This window comes from Saccopteryx leptura, chromosome 5 (assembly GCF_036850995.1).
Source record: "Saccopteryx leptura isolate mSacLep1 chromosome 5, mSacLep1_pri_phased_curated, whole genome shotgun sequence".
Taxonomy (NCBI): domain Eukaryota; kingdom Metazoa; phylum Chordata; class Mammalia; order Chiroptera; family Emballonuridae; genus Saccopteryx; species Saccopteryx leptura.
Window position 1 is genome coordinate 67,371,166 of NC_089507.1, and position 19,821 is coordinate 67,390,986.

At 36.0% G+C, this 19,821-nt stretch overlaps 1 protein-coding gene across 6 annotated transcripts in view; it reads left to right on the forward strand.

Moving 5' to 3' along the window:
* ARHGAP24 (Rho GTPase activating protein 24) overlaps nucleotides 1–19,821 on the forward strand; it is an 865,538-nt gene that overhangs the window by 832,243 nt on the left and 13,474 nt on the right. For all 6 annotated transcript variants that reach the window (XM_066387190.1, XM_066387188.1, XM_066387192.1 and 3 more), the window contains 3 exons: nucleotides 3,224–3,297; nucleotides 5,816–5,937; nucleotides 17,648–18,725. In XM_066387190.1, the coding sequence (XP_066243287.1) occupies nucleotides 3,224–3,297; nucleotides 5,816–5,937; nucleotides 17,648–18,725 (1,274 nt within the window). The remainder of the gene's footprint in view (nucleotides 1–3,223; nucleotides 3,298–5,815; nucleotides 5,938–17,647; nucleotides 18,726–19,821) is intronic.

Below are 19,821 nucleotides of genomic sequence, written 5' to 3' on the forward strand. Positions count from 1 at the left end.
GGCACACAACTCAGGTCCCATTTTTAATAAAAAAATGTGGTTGAATAAGTAAAATTCGCACTCTTTCCCACTAGGCTCCCCTGAATTGTTAACTGTGCTGCTAAATAGTCTATGAACAGGCCTGACCTGTGGTGGCACAGTGGATAAAGCGTTGACCTGGAATGCTGAGGTCACCGGTTCAAAACCCTGGGCTTGCCTGGTCAAGGCATATATGGGAGTTGATGCTTCCTGCTCCTCCCCCCTTTCTCTCTCTCTCTCTCTCTCTCTCTCTCTCTCTCTCTTTCACTCTAACTCTATCTCCTCTTTAAAATGAATAAATAAATAAATAGTCTATGAACAAAGTGGATGACTTATTTTCTATACTTCTCACAAAAATTAGGGGATATTTTATTGCTTCATATTCATTTTGAAATATCCTCTAATGTTTGTAAGCAACATATTTTCTTCTTCATTGTGTGGCTCTTAAATCACCTTAAACAATGACTCTTAATAAATCCCACCAGCTTCCTGTTGTTGTTTTTTTAAATAGCTTTATTGGGATACAATTTCAATATTATACAATCACTCATTTGAATTATACAATTCAGTGCTTTTTAGTATATTCTCAGAGTTGTGCAACCATCACCAAAACCTAGTTTTAAAATATTTAGCCCATTTTTTCACCCCATAACAAACCTCAGACCTATTCCCTATGTCTCTCCTTCCCTAAGTCTTGGCAAAAACTAATCGATTTTCTATCATTGTAAATTTGCCTATTCCAGACATTTCATATAAATAGCATCATTCAATACATCATTTTTTGTGACTGGTTCCTTTTACTGCTTTCAAGGTGTCTCACTTTGTACCATGTATCAGCATTGTATTCCTTTAGTTCTAAATAGTGTTCCATTCCTTATCCATTCATCAGTTGCAGGACATGTGTGTTGTTTTCACCATTTGGCTATTATTAATAATGCTGCTATGAACATGTTTTAACTTCTCTTGGATATATATCTAGGACATAGAATTGCTGGCTTTATGTAACTGTCTTCTAAAAAAAGACTCATTAGTTAAATTTCCAATGTGTACAGGCTCCAATTTTCTATATTTTTTCCAACACTTAGTATCTCTCTTTTTTTGATAGCCATTCTAATATGTGTAAGGTATAAGTTGCATCTCCCTGATAGCTAATGATTTTAAACATGTTTTTATGTACTTGCCTGGCTATCGGTGTATTTTCTTTGGAGAAATATCATATTTAGATCATTTCCCCATTTTAATCTGGTTATCTTATTATTCAGTTGTTCATTGATTGCTTTCTCATATGTGCCTTGACCAAGGGGCTACAGCAGAGTGAGTGACCCCTTTCTCAAGCCAGTGACCTTGGCCTCAAGCTGGTGAACCTTCTTGCTCAAACCATATGAGCCACGCTCAAGCGGCGACTTCAGGGCTTTGAAGCTTGATCCTCCGCATCCTAGTCCAATGCCCTATTCACTGAGCCACCACCTGGCCAGGCAGTTGTAAGAATTCTGTACATATTTAGATATAAGTCCCGTATCAGATATATGATTTGAAAATATTCTCTCCCATTCGGTGATTTGTCTCTTCATTTTTTTTCTTTTTCTTTTTTTTTTTATTTGTTAATTTGAGAGAGAGAGGAAGGAAGAAAGAGAAACATCAACTTGTTTTAATGCACTTATTTCTGCATTTATTGGCTGAGTCTTGTATGTGCTCTGACTGTGAATTAAACCTGCAACCAGGGTGTATTGAGATGACACTCTAACCACCTGAGCTAGCCAACCAGGGCTCTTCATTATTTTATTTTTTTGATGAGTGTTCTTTGAAGCACAAAAGTTTTTAATTTTTATAAAGTCTAATGTATCTATTTTTCTTTTATCACTTGTGGGGGGTTTTTTTGTATTTTTTTTTTTGTATTTTTCTGAAGCCAGAAACGGGGAGGCAGTCAGACAGACTCCCGCATGCGCCCGACCGGGATCCACCCAGCACGCCCACCAGGGGGCGATGCTCTGCCCATCCGGGGGGGTCGCTCTGTTGCGACCAGAGCCACTCTAGCGCCTGAGGCAGAGGCCACAGAGCCATCCTCAGGGCCCGGGCCAACTTTGCTCCAATGGAGCCTTGGCTGCAGGAGGGGAAGAGAGAGATAGAGAGGAAGGAGAGGGGGATGGGTGGAGAAGCAGATGGGCGCTTCTCCTGTGTGCCCTGGCCAGGAATTGAACCTGGGACTCCTGCACGCCAGGCCGACGCTCTACCACTGAGCAAACTGGCCAGGTTTTTACTCGCATATCTACAAAGGCATTGTTTAGCCCCAGGTCACAAAGATTTACTCCCATGTTTTATTCTAAGATTTTATAACTTTAACATTTAGAAGTGTGCTCCATTTTTTAGTTATTTTTTATTTATGATGTGAGAAAAGTATCCAATATAATTCTCTGGCATATGGATATCAAGTTGTTTCACTACCATTTGTTGAAAAACTATTCCTTTCCCTATTGGATTTTCTTGGCACTCTTGTCAAAATTGTTGCCTGTTATAGTATAATGTTGCTACTTTTGCAGTACAACAGAAAAGTTGAATAGTGGAGACAGAGACCATATGTCTCAGAGATTTTAAAATATGTATACTATCTGGGCCATTGCAGGGAGAAGAACAAATCACATTGCATTATCCATTAGTTTTCTGCAAGTATAAATATTTTAGAAAAAATCCTACAATGAGAAGACTCAAAGCATTAATCCCTTTGTGAGATTTACAGAGAGATCAACTTTCCAAACATCCATTGCACCCCAAATGATGTTTCCTAGACATGACCAGTCTTGAGAGACATTTGTCTGTAGATGTGTTTGTCTGTATTTTGGGCATGTTAAAAATAGGAAGGGGTCTAACTACATCACGGCAGTTTTCCTCCACCCCCAAAATAAGCTTATTAGAAGTGAGACTATTTTCCTTTTCAAACAAATGTGAACAAATTTTAAACTGTTAAGGGGGTTTTACTTAAATTTGTTTCTTCACAAATAGTTCTTATGGAAATATTTGAAATATTTTCACATCCTTGAAATATTTCTAAAATGCTCTCTGTTATAGTAATTTTCAGGACAGGATTCTTTGCTGACAATACATAAAGTTAATTTTTTAAAATACCAATACTGTGTATCCATTTCCCATTTTCTTTCATTCTAAGGCCGATGCTTAGAAAAATAATATTTATTTTCTTCTTTATACTCAGGGTGTTAAGGAATTAGCAAAGCAGGTGAAGAGTTTGCCAGTGGTCAATTATAACCTCCTCAAGTATATTTGCAGGTAAGAATTGTCCTAAACAAAATAAGACTATATTTAGTCTGACAATAATTTATGTTTGACAGTGAGTAAAATCATTTTACTGCTTCATGCCTTTGTGAAATTAACAGGTTTGACAAAGTGATTTCCAAAGTTTCTCTAAGCACTAAAATTGCATGATTTTATCATTTGTTATTTATAAATTCTCTCTTAGGTCTACATATTTATATTAAAGCTTTGTTGCTTTGAACTTTAGTCAAAGTTGTTCATACATGTACTATGTATCATTGTTTAAGAGAAGGAATGTGTTCCTTAGCATGAGAAAGATTTGCGATTTGCATGGAAGTCCAGATTCTATCACTGACTACTTATGTATCTTTGTGCAATTTCTTATTCCCTTTGAGTCTAAATGTAATAATAGGTAAGATGGTAATAAATACCCATTTTCTCAAACAGTTGTTTTAAGAGTTAAATTATACTTTTGACTAATTAATGTATATGTTGTAAGTTCTCACTATTATTTTCTTTCCATTCTTCTCCTACCTCAAGGTTCATTGAAAATACATCTGTAATTCAATTTTGTTAGAAAAAGTAACTGTGCCTGGAAAAGCTCACTCTCAGTGACCATTTTGAACTTAAAGCTTGAGATGGGAGGTCCATGTCTGAACTCCTGTTTAAAAAACCAAACACATAAAATATAGAAGCATATTAAATTTAAATAAAGAGATTGATGATGGACACAACTGCAGAGTATCTTATACGATAGGTTCCCAGTTCATTCAAAATAAACTACAAATTTTTAATCATATAACAGGAATTTATATATATATATATATATATATATATATATATATATATATATATATATATGCATTTTGTGTCTTGATTAACTAAATATTTGGCAAACTAGGAACTATAAAGTTTAAAGCTATGTGAAACACTATGAAGTTCATTGTCAACTGTCAAGTGTAACTGAGTAGGAATTCCAAAACCTCCTGCTATAACTTTTTAGTTACAGAAGCAAACAATTTCAGAATTTGAAAAAGCAAAAAATAGTTCCACAGATATTGTAAACTTATTAATATGAAAATCTTCTAGCCTAACATTTTGAACTAATTAAGTTATTGTACTAGATAATAAAAAAGTTAAATTCTTTAGTTAAAAGAGGAAAGGCTTATTTGAGAACCATATTGCAAGTCTTTATTTTCACAGTTGAAAAAACTAACTTCTTTTGAAACATTAAAGCAGACTTTTAATTTCAGCTATTCCAAATAAGAAATGATCATTTGACTTTTTGTCCTTCAGTTGTACTACAATTTAGTCTGATAAAATAATGACCGTGTGGAAATAGGCACCTTTTGAGAAGTTATGGTGTAATAATTAAAAGCACTAGCTCTAGAGTCAGACCACCTGGTTTCAAGTTTCAGCTTATTAACTCTGTGTACTTGTGAAAGATTTTTAACCTCTTTGGTCCTTGTGTGTCTCATCTGTAAAATAAAGAAAATAATAGTATTTACGTCACATAGATGCTTTGAGAATTGAATGTTAGCACAATGACTGGCACATAATAAAATATATATATTACCGTATTTTTCACTCCATAAAATGCACCTGACCATAAGGCACTCCTAGGGTTTTAAGGAGGAAAATAAGAAAAAAAATATTCTGAACCAAATGGTGTGTTAAAATATTTAATGAAATACCATATTTTTTGCTTCATAAGATGCATGGTCATTTTTCCCTCCACTTTTTTTGGGGGGAAAAAAGTGTGTCTTATGGAGCGAAAAATATGCTAAATAACATAAAATAAGTTAGTTTTTATTTTTATCCTTTCTTTTTTATTTAATTAATATAATCAGTAAGCTATGAAATAATAAAAGCTCTCATAGAAATAAAGAGGAGGTAGGGAATAAAAAAAAATGCTGAAAGATTACCAAAACAATCCTTCCCACTAAAATCATTCAGGGAAAGGGCTATTTCATGTTTCTTATTCTTTAGCACCCAAGAAATTTAAAGTTTGTGCTTGTAATTTTTCTTGTCAATAGAACTGAGATTTTAATATAAACCATGTTTGATATCATTTTTTAACAAACTATAAATTTAAAGCTCACAAATTACTACAAAAAAGAGGATTGATTCTTCCCCTCTAAAATAAGGGATTGTACCAGATGATCTCGTTTATAATTCTCAAATTGAATATATATACATATATATTTAATACTTTATTGGGAGATTAGAAGATAATTCATATTCTTCCATCGCAAGTCCATATTAGTTTTACTATAGCACTTGTTTTTGTGACAGAAAGAACCAAGTGAAGCCAGGCCAGAGCTGATGTCTGACATGATCCCGCATGTTTGAGTCTTAATAATTCACAATATATTTTCTCCGCATTTGGTTGAGATGTTTGATTTCTAAATAATTTCATCTGCATAATCATCCCTCAACATACTCCAGTTTATAAAGATTTTCTAATGCCTCAATTTATTCCATTGACAAATTTGATCTCACTGTGTTTTGTTAACATTCTCACACCCAACAGATTCTTGGATGAAGTACAGTCCTATTCAGGAGTTAACAAAATGAGTGTGCAGAACTTGGCCACTGTCTTTGGCCCTAATATCCTGCGCCCCAAGGTGGAAGATCCTTTGACTATCATGGAGGGTAAGTAAATGATTATCTTATACCATCATCAAAAAATAATCACTGTCTCTTGATTAGCCTGAATCTATTGAACAAACTAGGGAAAAAGTGAATTTATGGTAATTCCATTAATTGACACAGGTTTTTCTAATAAAAAATATCTCTTTGGGAGTCAGGCATTTTTTTTTTTACTTCACTAAACATAATAATTTGCTAAATGACTTCTCAGCAACCTTACAAGAATACATGGAACTTCTGTAAGTCATCTGTAAAATACTAAGTAAAAACTAGAAAATTTAGGTTTGCTTTTTGAGTCCACTGCAATTTTCAGAAAATTTAAAAGTTACTATTTTAAGATAATATACTTTTATAATTTTGGTTATATGTAAGTAATTTCAAGAGGTTAAGAAATAGGGTTCTCTATAAGACAATGTTACTATTTACCTATGGGCTGAAACATGAAGGAATTCTTACTTTCCAAATTACAAAATGTCTCAAATTTTTCTCCATAGTGAACTGCTACTTCTGTTTATTTCTAGCAGGACTCACTCAGGCATGCATACCGTTGTTCCTCATGGTCATTAATAACACCATTATTTTCTGCAAAGTTGCCAAATTAAATATTGATACTTAAGAATTTAATAGAAAATAGAGAAGAAGAAGAATTATTTTCAGTTTCATTCCGATATCATTTAGTCTAGAACAAAATTCTTCCCTGACGCTATTCCTTTCTTGGAAAAATCTAAGATTTTTATTCCTCTATATCTTATGAGAAAGACAGAAATCTTCTAAATGTTTGCCTGCATCAACTCAACTTAATTTCTTTTGTCAAATATCAAGGTTAATGTAGATTAAACATCATGGGTTGTTTTTTTTTCAATAATATAATTGGTCCAGAAAACTTAATTTGTATCTGAAAATTTTATAATACATTAGAAAATATAAAATTTGAACTTATAAAAGCGTATAAGATACCTTAGTCTATTGTTTTCTAAAAACATCTTTTCTTATTATAAAGTATTTCATTATGATTTAGAAAACCAATACACACTCACAACACACACACACACACACCCCTAGATAAATTCTAAGACTCTAGAAATTATCACAAATTCAAGAAATAAAACTTCTCTAGGCATCCCAAAAGCTCTTCCTTGTGCCCTGTCCCTCTTACTACCTCTTGTTACTTACAATACCCTCCGTCTTTCTACCCAGAAATTTATATCAGTAACTTTCTTTCATATTTTTGTGCTTTTATCAATTATATGACCTCTCCTCCATTTTATATATACCCTTTACTATTCTTTTAGTTGACAGATTTTTAAATCTCTTTTAATATGCAGGATACTATAATTTACCTGTTAAAAATCATATTATCTGACCTTTAGAGTTTCCCATAGTCTCAGTTCTGTTGATTGCATATTTACAATGCCCTTTAACATATTTCTCTGCCCTTTATTTTCTACAAATTAGGACGTGGAACAAATTTATGTCTGTTATGTAACATCTGGTTATCTCTATTTTGTGTAGTCTTAGTGCAATTCTTAAAACTATTAATTCATTAGATATTGAAATGGTGAGATCATAATTCTATAATTTTTTCCAATTTTTAAAATTCTGATGAAATATACAGAACATAAAATTTATCATCTTAATGATATACATGTGTACAATTCAGTGGTATTAAGTATATGAATATTGCTGTGCAACTATCACCACCATCCATCTAGAACTCTTTTCATCTTGCAAAACGGAAACTCTATACCCATTAAATATAACTCCCCTCCTCCCTCCTCTCCTGACAACCCATTCTACTTTCTGTCTACATGAATTTTCTTACTTTATATATTTCATATAAGTGGAATCACACATATCTGTCTTTTTGTGACTGGTTTGTTTTGCTCAGTGTAATATCTTCAGTGATATCCATATTGTAGCATCATAATTTTTAACTTAATAATTGGAGCTCTTTTATTTTTTTTTTAAAAATCCCCTTTTCCTCATCTATTCCCTAGTAACCAAGTGATAATTTTCATAAATAAAAGGCAGGATAAATGTTGCTTGAGTCCTTCCCTTGTTTATTAGTTTTTAAATAATGAAATAGATTCCTCTTTAAATTAAATTTATTAGGATTACATTGGTTAACAGAACCATACAGATTTCAAGTGTATAATTCAGCAAAACATCATCTGCACCCAGCATGTGCATCCATCGCCCCAAGCAAAGTCTCTTACTGTCCCTATATATCTCCCCTTTGCCCATGTCCACTGACCCCCAGCTATCACTATACTATTATCTGTGTGTGTGTGTGTGTGTAATTTTTTTGCTCAATCTCTTCACTTATTTCACCCAGCCCCTCAACTCCCTCCTCACTCTGACAGCTGTCAGTCTGTTCTATCTATGCTTCTGTTTGCTAAATTATTTCACTCATTAGATTCCACATAGTATAAGTGAAATCATGTGGTATTCGTCTCTCTCCGACTGGCTATTTCATTCAGCGTAATTATCCGCAGGTCTATGCTGTCCCTTTTTAACATTCTCTAGCAGTGAGTTCTCTTTCTCCTCCTTTCTTTTTCTTCCTATTATGAATATCATTAACATTATTTTATAATATAATAATAAACTCATGTATTTAAATATATTTTATGGATCAGCGCATTGTAATTATTTGTAATTTTTTACCTTTGACCAGTAGAAACCCCTTCAAGTTGCCTTTTGAGTCCTTTAGACTTGACATTAATAATTTTGGGTAGCTTTCTTTCTTTTTAGTATATCAAGATTTCCCAGGCTTATATGTTTCCTGTCACAAACCTGGAATCATCCAATTTTCAAAAAGTTTCTTTTAGTGGGAAATGATATTTTAAGACCAAAATATAGGTACTAGTGATGCTTATTGTTACTGGTTTAGTCATTGTTTCTAGGCATTTCACGGAACAGAGCTAACATATAAATGCACACCCACAGACATACTCATTACATGCACAGTATACATACATATACACACATCACACATATATCTATATTAAAGACAAGCTGCCTCACAAGTTCACACCATAATTTCAATTAAACTATAGCATTTTCATTTATTCTTTTTCTGCTATAGTTTTATCTCCTTTCTTCAGCATATGAATTCTGGTTCTCAATGATATTGCAAATAAAATAATTAGAATATCTGATAAGTAATCATTTGCTCTATCTCTCATCAAACACATAATAGTCTCATATGGTACTACTAACAGCAGTATGATTATTGCAAACATTTAAAAACATTTTATATATGATCTTCTAATTCTCATTTTTTGTATTTATACTATATGTATATATACACATGAGCTACTAGACTCTCTTCCTTTTTGTTCTTATCTAGTCTTCCTTCTAAATATAACTATGTATTTCTATACTGGTCCTTACATTGTTGCCTCTCTAGCCTAGTGGCTCTCAAAATGTGGTCCAAAGATAACTGGGGACTCCTAGATGACCTCAGGATGTCCCCAAATTTTAACATATATTCGTAATAATATTAAGATGTTTTATACTAAGATGCTTATGCCCTTTCACTATGTTGACATCTGCACAGACAGTGCAAAAGCAATGATGAGTAAAAACACTGGCGCCTTAGTATAAATCAAGATAGCGGTACCAAACTCCACTAGCATTATTACATTGCTCACTGCCATGCATAGGCAAGAGGGGGAAATGCCAATTTTACCTACAAATGTTCTTGTTGGACTGTAGAAAATATTAACTATACTAAATCCCTGTTCTTGAAAACACATCTTTTTAACATTCTGTTGGAGAGATGAGCTCTATGAATAAAATACTTCTTCTATGCTGGGCTGATGCTCTACCACTGAACCAACCATCTAGGGCCTCGGTGAATATTTATTTCAAGTGCATGCTGTCATCGCATATGTAAAAGATCTGCTCAACTTTCAGATTTAGCTTCTATGATTTCTCAGAGCCAAGTCTTCTGTTTTTCCCATAGTACTACAGTAAATGGCAGCTTGCTGTCTAAGATGTACTAGCTTAGTTCCAATCATTGGTTTTAGATAACCTTCCCTTTCTTTTGTTTCTATTGACCTAATCTTGTTTGATTTGGTTCCACTCCCAAGAGCTTCCCTTCATGTGGAGCTCTGTCTGGAAGGGAACTCGGGTTGGTCAGTGACGAGGGTTCAGAAGGGCTAGATGACTCTAATTTATTCAGATGTGCCTATAGATCTCCTCTGTTGTATTAGGCACATTTCCTCCCAATTTCACCTGCTATTCTTGAATTAGCTCTTTGGATTTTGCAGTGAATACTTAAACTTTGGGGATTTTCTGTTTTCTGGCCTGTTATTGCTTCCTCCTATTTCCTCTCACACAGACATCAACACCATGCATGTGTTCTGACAATGGGGATTTGTCTCCAGCTATTTCTCTGTTAGCATTTGGGAGGATGCCTCGTCACCTATTTTTGTTGTGAATGTTGTCCACGAGTTGGGATTTGCTAACTAGTAGCTCTGTTTTCACGTGGGGATTTGGGGATATTCAGTATTATGCTGCCATCATCTTCCCAGTAGTCAGTGGATTTTTATCCTTTTTTTAAACTCATACTGTTTCTGTTAGAAAACATCCTTTAAAAATGACATAGCCCACCTGCTCCCTGCCAATATTGTCAGCAGAGGAAGCAAAGTTGCTCTGGAAAAAAGCAGACTCCTAAACTCTGATTTTCTAAGACACTAAACAACACCATTTCAATAGGGGTCCTCTGCCTCTTTTTGTCCCTAAGAACCTGACACCCAATGATAAAAGTACTTTTCTCTAAATATAGTGATAATATGTGCAAGGGATAGGTGCACAAGTAAACAAATAAGTTTCTAGGTTTTTAAAAAAAGAATAATGGAAAAATGGAGCAGCAAAGTAATCTCATCTGTTGTTTTAATTTGTTCAGGTCATGGAAGCTCACAATTCCATGTACACCCATAGACTCAATCACTACTCAGCCATAAAAAGAATGAACTACCAATACATGCAGCAACATGGACAAATGTCAAAAAGATTGTGCTAAGTGAACATTGCTTAGACCAAAAGACTTCACACTGCATAATTGCATTTATATGAAATTCTAGAAAAAGAAAAAACAAACTGGCAGAAAGCAGATTAGTGGTTGCCATAAGCAGGAGATAGGGTAAGGGATTAGCTACTAAGGTGTACAAGAGCATTTCTATATTATGATAATGTGGTGTTTCTAGGACTGTTATTTGTCAAATATCACTATAGATCTTACAGATACCTGTACACATGCAAAATGACACATACAAGGTTATTTCTTTGCAAAAAAAAATTTGAGATAAAACATACATTTCATAGAATGCTACCTATATATGTATATATAAAATATATACTATATATACTGAATATATACTATAAACTAAATATGTAGTACATATATGTACATAAGTATACTTTAAGTTTCTAGGTACTTTGAAAGGAAAATTGAGTTTTTATCCAATGCTGGTGAAAGGAAAATGCCTGAAATAGTATTTAAATTTAACCTGTATAAAATTATACGAGTGGGAAAATTATGGGGTTGCACAGCACAGTGAGACTCCTGAATCTGCCTGGACTCTTCAGAATGAGATGGTGATTATAACTACTCTGACCTCATTATTGGGTTTCATGATTCTTATTAGCATTCTGAGGAAAAGAATGACAGGAGGAAATAAAAACGGGAAAAGTGACACACTTCATTATAACTACCAAGCTAGTCTGACCTAAATAGTAGCTGTAAAAATGGAAAAGCCTTTTACTAGAAACTACTGCCATTTATTATCCTAGAGACTAGATTAAAAACCTCCCATGATAGAACAGATTTCTTAATATCTAGGATGCTGACACTATAATTGCAGCAGGTATGCTTTGTCATTGCTGTTCACAGACTCATCATGGAGACCTTCACTTTTCAGCTAATTAGATGCCCCACACAGTTCATAGCTATGATAGAAAGCAGTGATGCCTCAAGTGTTAATATTCCAGTGACAGGAAAAAGCTCCATTTTCCCAAAGTACTAGGCAGTGTCATATATAATAGAGGCTGCTAACATTTGCAAGTATGTCTGTCTTAAGGGAAAATAGTAAAATAGAACATAGTAGACATGTATTCAAACATAGTACAAAATGGTGACAGTGTTGACAGCCATTTTAATGATACCAAAATCTTTTCGTCGGATTCTTTGCTACATGCATTGAAATAGGATGACAAATTCAGATGACTAAAAGAGGGAAGATGGCTATATGACGCCATCAATTTTTTTGAGTCTTTTTCTCCTACAACTCTGTAATAATTGATGACAATTCAAAAGCTTTTGTCTTTTAGTTTCTTATTTAAAACACATCAAGTTTACTTATGATTACTACAGTTTAAATCCAACACCTGAATATAGTAGGACAAGAACATGATTTGGAATAAGAAGATGAAGCATCAAATTTTACCCTTGGTCATTTATCATCTGTGTGGCTCTAAGAACAAGATTAATCTCTCTGAACCTCAGTTTTCTCACATGAAAAATGTTAAGTTCTGTGTCACAGTCTTTTGAGAAACTTAATTTAGAAGATGTAAGTGTAACATTTCCGTGTAACACAGTGTTTCTCAAAGTCTAACACAGAAATCACTCTAAGGATATGGTTAAAATGCCAGCTCTCATGCAGAAGGCCTGCAGTGGGTCCTGAAATGGGGGCTTCCAGGTGATGCCCATGCTACTAATATTTTATTGCTGGTGTCACCTGGACGCTGGCTGGACATGTAAACTCTTATGCTCTACCCGATACCTACATTTTGACAGAATCCCCAGGTAATCTGTATAAATATTAATGTTTGAGCATAGTGATCCAGCATCAGACCTGGCACATGGCAGATTGTTGTTTTAAATATAAGTTTTGAATCATCACAGAAAGAGTGTGCAGGCCTGGCTTGTACTCTCCAACAGCTACTCAATTAGCAACTGTTTCAGTAAAAATTTGCATTATCAAAAGCCCCGGTCATTATTTTCTTCACCAAATCTCATGTTGTAAGTATTTTATATAGAAACTACATTTACTGACTGAACATTAAGTTGTTTTCCTATATATATTTATCAGAGATTATCAGAGTTTTATCAGAGATTACTCATACAAGCTCTTTTCAATATGATATAAACTGAGTGAACACAAAGTTAATAGAATTCAAGCCAAAGCAAAGATGATTGATATTTGCATTAGCCCGTAATGCTTTATTGTGGGTACATAAATAAAATAAGGGCCCTGGCCAGCTGGCTCGGTCGTAGAGCATCGGCCCAGCTTGTTTAAGTCCTGGGTTCAATTTCCAGCCAGGGCACACAGCGCCGATCAGCTTCTCTACCCTTTCTTTCTCCCCTTTCTCTCTATCTCTCTCTTCCTCTCCCGCAGCCAAAGCTCAATTGGAGCAAAGTTGCCCTGGGCGCTGAGTATGGTTCCATGGCCTCTGCCTCAGGCACTAGAATGGCTCTGGTTGCAATGGAGCAATGCCCCAGATGGGCAGAGCATCGCCCTTTGGTGGGCATGTCAGGTGGATCCCAGTCGGACACATGTGGGAGTCTGTCTCTCTGCCTCCCCAATTCTCACTTTGGAAAAATACAAAAAAATAAAAAAATAATTAAATAAATAAAATGAATACTTTAGAAGATTCTTAGGGAAATTGGGGCCCCAAGTTAGGAAATTGGTTGCAGCCAGTTTTAAGAGATTGGAGCCCAGACTGTAAGTCAGTAAAGAATACATAAAAATATATATATATTGAGATTTCAGCTAATGTGCCACTGAACTGATAAAACCATTAATTTTAAAATAAATTACTGCTTTTAATAATAAATCAAAATTTTAATCCATTTGGTCTGAAACTTGTAAGGTATTGATTTCTAATTCATAATTTACAGTGTATAGTAACAATATGAGGATCAAATAGGAACCATAGTATTTTCATCTGTGTAAGAGAATTATTTTCTTTTTTGAAGGTCTCTTTCTTTAAAATGCCACAAAGTTTGACCCTGGTCAGGTCGCTCAGCAAATGAAGTGTCAGACTGGCATGCCAGAGGTCTCAGTTTCCAACCGTGGTCAGAGCTTGTAGAGAAGCAATCAATGAGTGCAAAAATAAACGGAAAAACTAAGTGAAACAGCAAGTTAATGCTTCTCTCTGTGTCTCTCTTTCTTCCTCTTTCTCTGTTTCTTTCTCTCTCTCAAATCAATAAAAAAGTAAAAATAAAAAAAAATGCCCCAAAGTTTGGTGTTTCTTATGGAACAGAATTGCTAGTGACAAATTCTCTATCTGTTATCTCTTTGTTTGTTTTTGTTTAGGAATGCCTGTATTTCTCTTCAATTTTGGAGCATGGTTTTGCAAGATACAGAATTCTTCCTTGACACTATTTTTTTCAACATTTTAAATATTGCATCCCATTGCCTAAGGCAATGATAAATGAGAAGAACCAGCTATTAACTGAGATCCTTGTAAATGAGTTGCTTCTCTCTTGGGCTTTCAAGGTTCTCTCTTTGTTTTTGGTTTAAAACAGTCTGATTATGATGGTTCCAGGTGTGAATTATTTTGAATTTACCTTGCTTAAAATTTGCTGAGCTTCTTGGATGCATGAATTCAAATTTTCCAACAAATTGGGACAATCCCAGCAACAATTCTTTGAAATATTCTTTCTGTTCAGTTCTTTTACTACTCTCCTTCCTGGTAGTACCATTAGGCATATGCTTCCTTGTTGGGACTACCATTATGCATATGGTGTCCCACAGGTCTCTGAGGCTCTGTTCACTTTTCTTTATTCCTTTGCCTTCTGTTTCTCATATTGGATAACCTCCATTGACCTATCTTTGGGTATACTGATTCCTTCTTCTCCCTGCTTAAATCTGCTGTTGATCCCCTTTTTTGATTATTTTCATTTCTGTTATTGTAACTTTCATCTCCAGACTATCTACTGGTTCTTTTTTATGCTTTTTGTCTTTTAACTGATATTCTCTATTTGGTGAGATATTGCCCTTACTTTCCTTTGGTTTCTTTAAACATTATTTCCTTTAGTTATTAGAACACATTTAAAGCATCTTATGTAAAGTCTTTGTCTGGTGAATATCATGACTGGGCTTCCTTGGAGTCTTTTTTTTTTCTGTTATTTTGACCATATTATAATTTTTGTTCAAAACTAGATTTTTTTTTTTAAATATAATTTTATTTTTTTAATGGGGTGACATCAATAAATCAGGATACATATATTCAAAGATAACAAGTCCAGGTTATCTTGTCGTTCAATTATGTTGCATACCCACCACCCAAAGTCAGATTGTCCTCTGTCACCTTCTATCTTGTTTTCTTTGTGCCCCTCCCCACCCCCTATCCCTCTCCCATTCCCCCCTCCCCCCCGTAACCACCACACTCTTATAAATGTCTCTTAGTTTCACTATTATGTCCCACCTACGTATGGAATAATACAGTTCCTGGTTTTTTCTGATTTACTTATTTCGCTTCGTATCATGTTATCAAGATCCCACCATTTTGCTTTAAATGTTCCGATGTCATCATTTCTTATGGCTGAGTAGTATTCCATAGTGTATATGTGCCACATCTTCTTTATCCAGTCATCTATTGATGGGCTTTTTGGTTGTTTCCATGTCCTGGCCACTGTGAACAATGCTGCAATAAACATGGGGCTGCATGTGTCTTTACGTATCAATGTTTCTGAGTTTTTGGGATATATACCCAGTAGAGGGATTGCTGGGTCATAAGGTAGTTCTATTTTCAGTTTTTTGAGGAACCACCATACTTTCTTCCATAATGGTTGTACTACTTTACATTCCCACCAACAGTGTATGAGGGTTCCTTTTTCTCCACAGCCTCTCCAACATTTGCTGTTACCTGACTTGCTAATAACAGCTAATCGAACAGGTGTGAGGTGGTATCTCATTGCCGTTTTGATTTGCATTTCTCTAATAGCTAAAGAAGATGAGCATCTTTTCATATATCTGTTGGCCATTTGTATTTCTTCCTGGGAGAAGTGTCTATTCATATCCTCTTCCCATTTTTTTATTGGATTGCAAAACTAGACTTTTAATAACATAATAATGTAAGTACTCTGCATATAAGATTCTCCCTCTCTCAGGATTTATTGTTGTTTGTTTGTTTAGTGACTTTTCTGGACTGATTTTATAAAGCCTATATTCTTTGCTGTATGTGGCCACTGAAGTTTCTACTTGACTTGCTTAGTTGTCAGCTGATGATTAGGCAAAGATTTTCTTAAATATTTAGAACCAGTAACTCTCCCATTTTTTACCAAGGGGCTCTGTGTGCAAGTTAAGGCAAACCTTTGATACTCATCCCGGCAGTTTATAACTCTGCCTTAGCCTTCAGCTTTTATTTGTACAAAGCCTCAGAACAGGGCAGAAGTGAGAAATCAGGTTACTTCTCAGTTTTCTCCTGAGAATGGACACAATCCAGGGAAGACACATAATCTTAAGCATGCATGTAGTATTCTAGATTTCTAGGAATATATCAGCACTTTCAAAACTTTCCATGGAAATCTAATTTCTCAGACTTTTTTAAAGCTTTTTGTTTAGCCTATTGTTTCTTCCAACTCTTATTCATTGCTTTAGGCAGCCATGATGTTAACAAATAAACAAACAAACAAAAACCCCACATTATATTTGACAAGTACCCTAAGAAAAATGTTGTTCACACAGGACACATTCCTAATCAGATAAAATGAAGACGAGCCTCATTAGTGGAGTCTTCCAGGCAACCACTACACAGGTCAAACAATGACAATACTGCAGGAATGGAGCTTTGAAAGAGTTCTATGCAAACTTATTCTGCTTATCCCAGGGGCTTCCAGACTTCTGCTTTCCACTGTGATTGTAGGATGTTGGTTTTCAAGACAACTACAAAGCTAGGGAGAGAAAGATGGAAACAGAGAAAGTTAAAACACCACAGAACTTGCTGTTATTACTGAGATTCAAGCATTTTTCTTGAATGAACATTCTCCAGATTCACTAAGTCTTTAGTTAATTTTAAGATTCTAAAATTTTTGATTCATAAAATTTTTGTCATTTGCTTTTATGGAGGCTAAGGATTTTTGGAAGTCTTTATTACACCATTTTGGTTGATATCACTTAAAATCCTGTGAAGCTTTTGAATAGTGAACCAAAGTCATATGGAACATTATTGTCTTGATACATTAGAAAGACAGACCATAGAATTTAGAGATTGTATTGGTTTCTACGTAGAGGTACCACTAAATTATCTTGATGTTTTAAGGCAGTTATCAGATGACAGGTCAAAGAGGCATTCTCCTGAGAAATATTTCTCATAAATAAATTTCAGTTTGCAAGGAATGTTGTAAAATGATTACGAACCTGGTCTTTGGGTTCAAACCTTGAGTTTTCTCCTTAATACTTTGTGACCTTAGGTTACTTAAAATTTACAGTACAATGATTATAACTACCCATTCACATATTTATTTTAAAATCCAACTAAACTAACAAAAGTAAAGTTGTTGATAGATTTCATGGCACATAGTAAATGCTCAAGAAATTTTAGCTTCTATTGCCATTATCATCACCAAGACTATAGTTCTGCACTGCTAATAATAATGCTGAATATTCACCTCAATGTGGTCCTTTAAGAGTTACTTTCAAAATGGAAAGTAAATCAAAACTATTTCACTCATATGACTTTGTTTGCTATGCAATTCCAGGTACCGTGGTGGTCCAGCAATTGATGTCAATGATGATTAGCAAGCATGATTGCCTTTTCCCCAAAGATGCAGAACTGCAAAGCAAGCCTCAAGACAGAGTGAGCAACAACAACAATGAAATTCAGAAGAAAACCACCATGGGTCAGCTACAGAACAAAGAGAATAATAATACCAAGGACAGTCCTGTTAGGCGGTGCTCTTGGGAGAAGTGCGAGTCTCCTCAAAAGAGCAGCATAGATAATGGATCCCCCTCAGCTCCGTCAGGCAGCAAAACTAACAGCCCAAGGAATAGTGTTCACAAGCTCGATGTCTCGAGGAGCCCTCCTCTTATGGTCAAAAAGAATCCTGCCTTCAATAAGGGCAGTGGTATTGTCACCAATGGGTCCTTTAGCAGCAGTAATGCAGAGGGTCTTGAGAAAAACCAAACCACTCCCAATGGGAGCTTACAGGCCAGAAGGACCTCTTCACTCAAGGGGTCTGGTACCAAAATGGGTACCCACAGTGTACAGAATGGAACAGTGCGAATGGGCATTTTAAACACTGACTCACTTGGGAACCCAGTGAATGGTCGCAGCATGACGTGGCTGCCCAATGGCTATGTGACCCTGAGAGATAACAAGCAGAAAGAGCAGGCAGGAGAGTCAGGCCAGCACCACAGACTCTCCACCTATGACAACGTCCATCAACAGTTCCCCATGATGAACCTTGATGACAAACAGAGTGTTGACAGCGCCACCTGGTCTACTTCCTCCTGTGAAATCTCCCTCCCTGAGAACTCCAACTCCTGCCGCTCCTCCACCACCACCTGCCCAGAGCAAGACTTTTATGGCGGGAACTTTGAGGACCCAGTTTTGGATGAGCCCCCGCAAGACGATCTTTCCCACCCTGGGGACTACGAGAACAAAAGTGACCGGAGGAGTGTGGGAGGTCGAAGTAGTCGTGCCACCAGCAGCAGCGACAACAGTGAGACATTTGTGGCCAATAACACCAGCAACCACAGTGCACTGCACAGTTTAGTGTCCAGCCTGAAACAGGAAATGACCAAACAGAAGGTAGAGTACGAGTCCAAGATAAAGAGGTAAGGAAAATCTAGAGCTCCTAAGTGCCAAAGAAACTCCCACTGTGAGACAGGCTCACCCAGAGGGTTAAATACTCTTCTTCCAGAGCCGGAAACCCCTATTCAAGCCCTAGCTTCCTAATATATAAACAGTGGGACTTTGGGAAAGTTCACTTTATCTCTGTGAGCCTTGGTTTCTTACTGTAAAAAAATTGAATACTAGTAGTATTTACCTCAAAAGCATGTAAGAAAGCACTGAGCATTGTCCCTGGCACAGAAGAGGTGCTCAAAAATGTTATATGGATTGGTGCTAGAGGCTAGTTAGAGAGGAGCCGTGTGGGGATGATGAAGGATGAGAGTCTGTTTTCACAGACAGGAACAAGCTGAAATGAGAGTAAAGTGGTAAAACTAAACAAACTTTTAAAAAATTCTTTCAATTGTTGAGTGCTGCGAGAGTCCTTGCTATCTGCCAAGTTGCAGGCCCTGAGGATTTGGCAGTGACTTAACACATGTAAACCCAGCCCTCGTGGAACATACTTCCCTTGTACTGGAGAAGACATAAATAAGTGAAATAGGTCCCCGGCTAAGTGGAAGACTGAAGCAGGTAGAAGGCGCAAGCAGTGTTGGTGAGCGGTAAGGTGAAGTGTGGGCCTTACGGCAGGTTAAAGGGGACGCTGTGTGGATACTGAGATAGGAGCAAGTGGAAATGCCCAGGAAACAGGCTGAACAAGGAACGCAGGGAGGGAGCAGAGGACAGGTGAACTGTATTCATATGGCCAAGGGAAACTGCAGCCTCAATGGGAAGCAAAAACTATGATTTATAAGGAAACAGCTATGCTAAAACCTAATTTGTGTCAGTTTACACCTTCTCATAAGATGGCCAAGGTAGGAAGAAGTTGGCTTAGCAACTTCTCCAGGGAAGCAACCCAGGCAACAGAAGGGGCATTGGCTGAGTGCTCCGTACTCACAGTACCTCTTATCGTCAGAGTCTATGACTGGGGAGGCAGGAATACGGAGACTGGAGCCCAGGACACACACATACAATCTCGCACTGAAAACCTAATAGTCACCACACCCACACTTCACTGAGGTCACAGAAATGGCAAAACTGATCGTT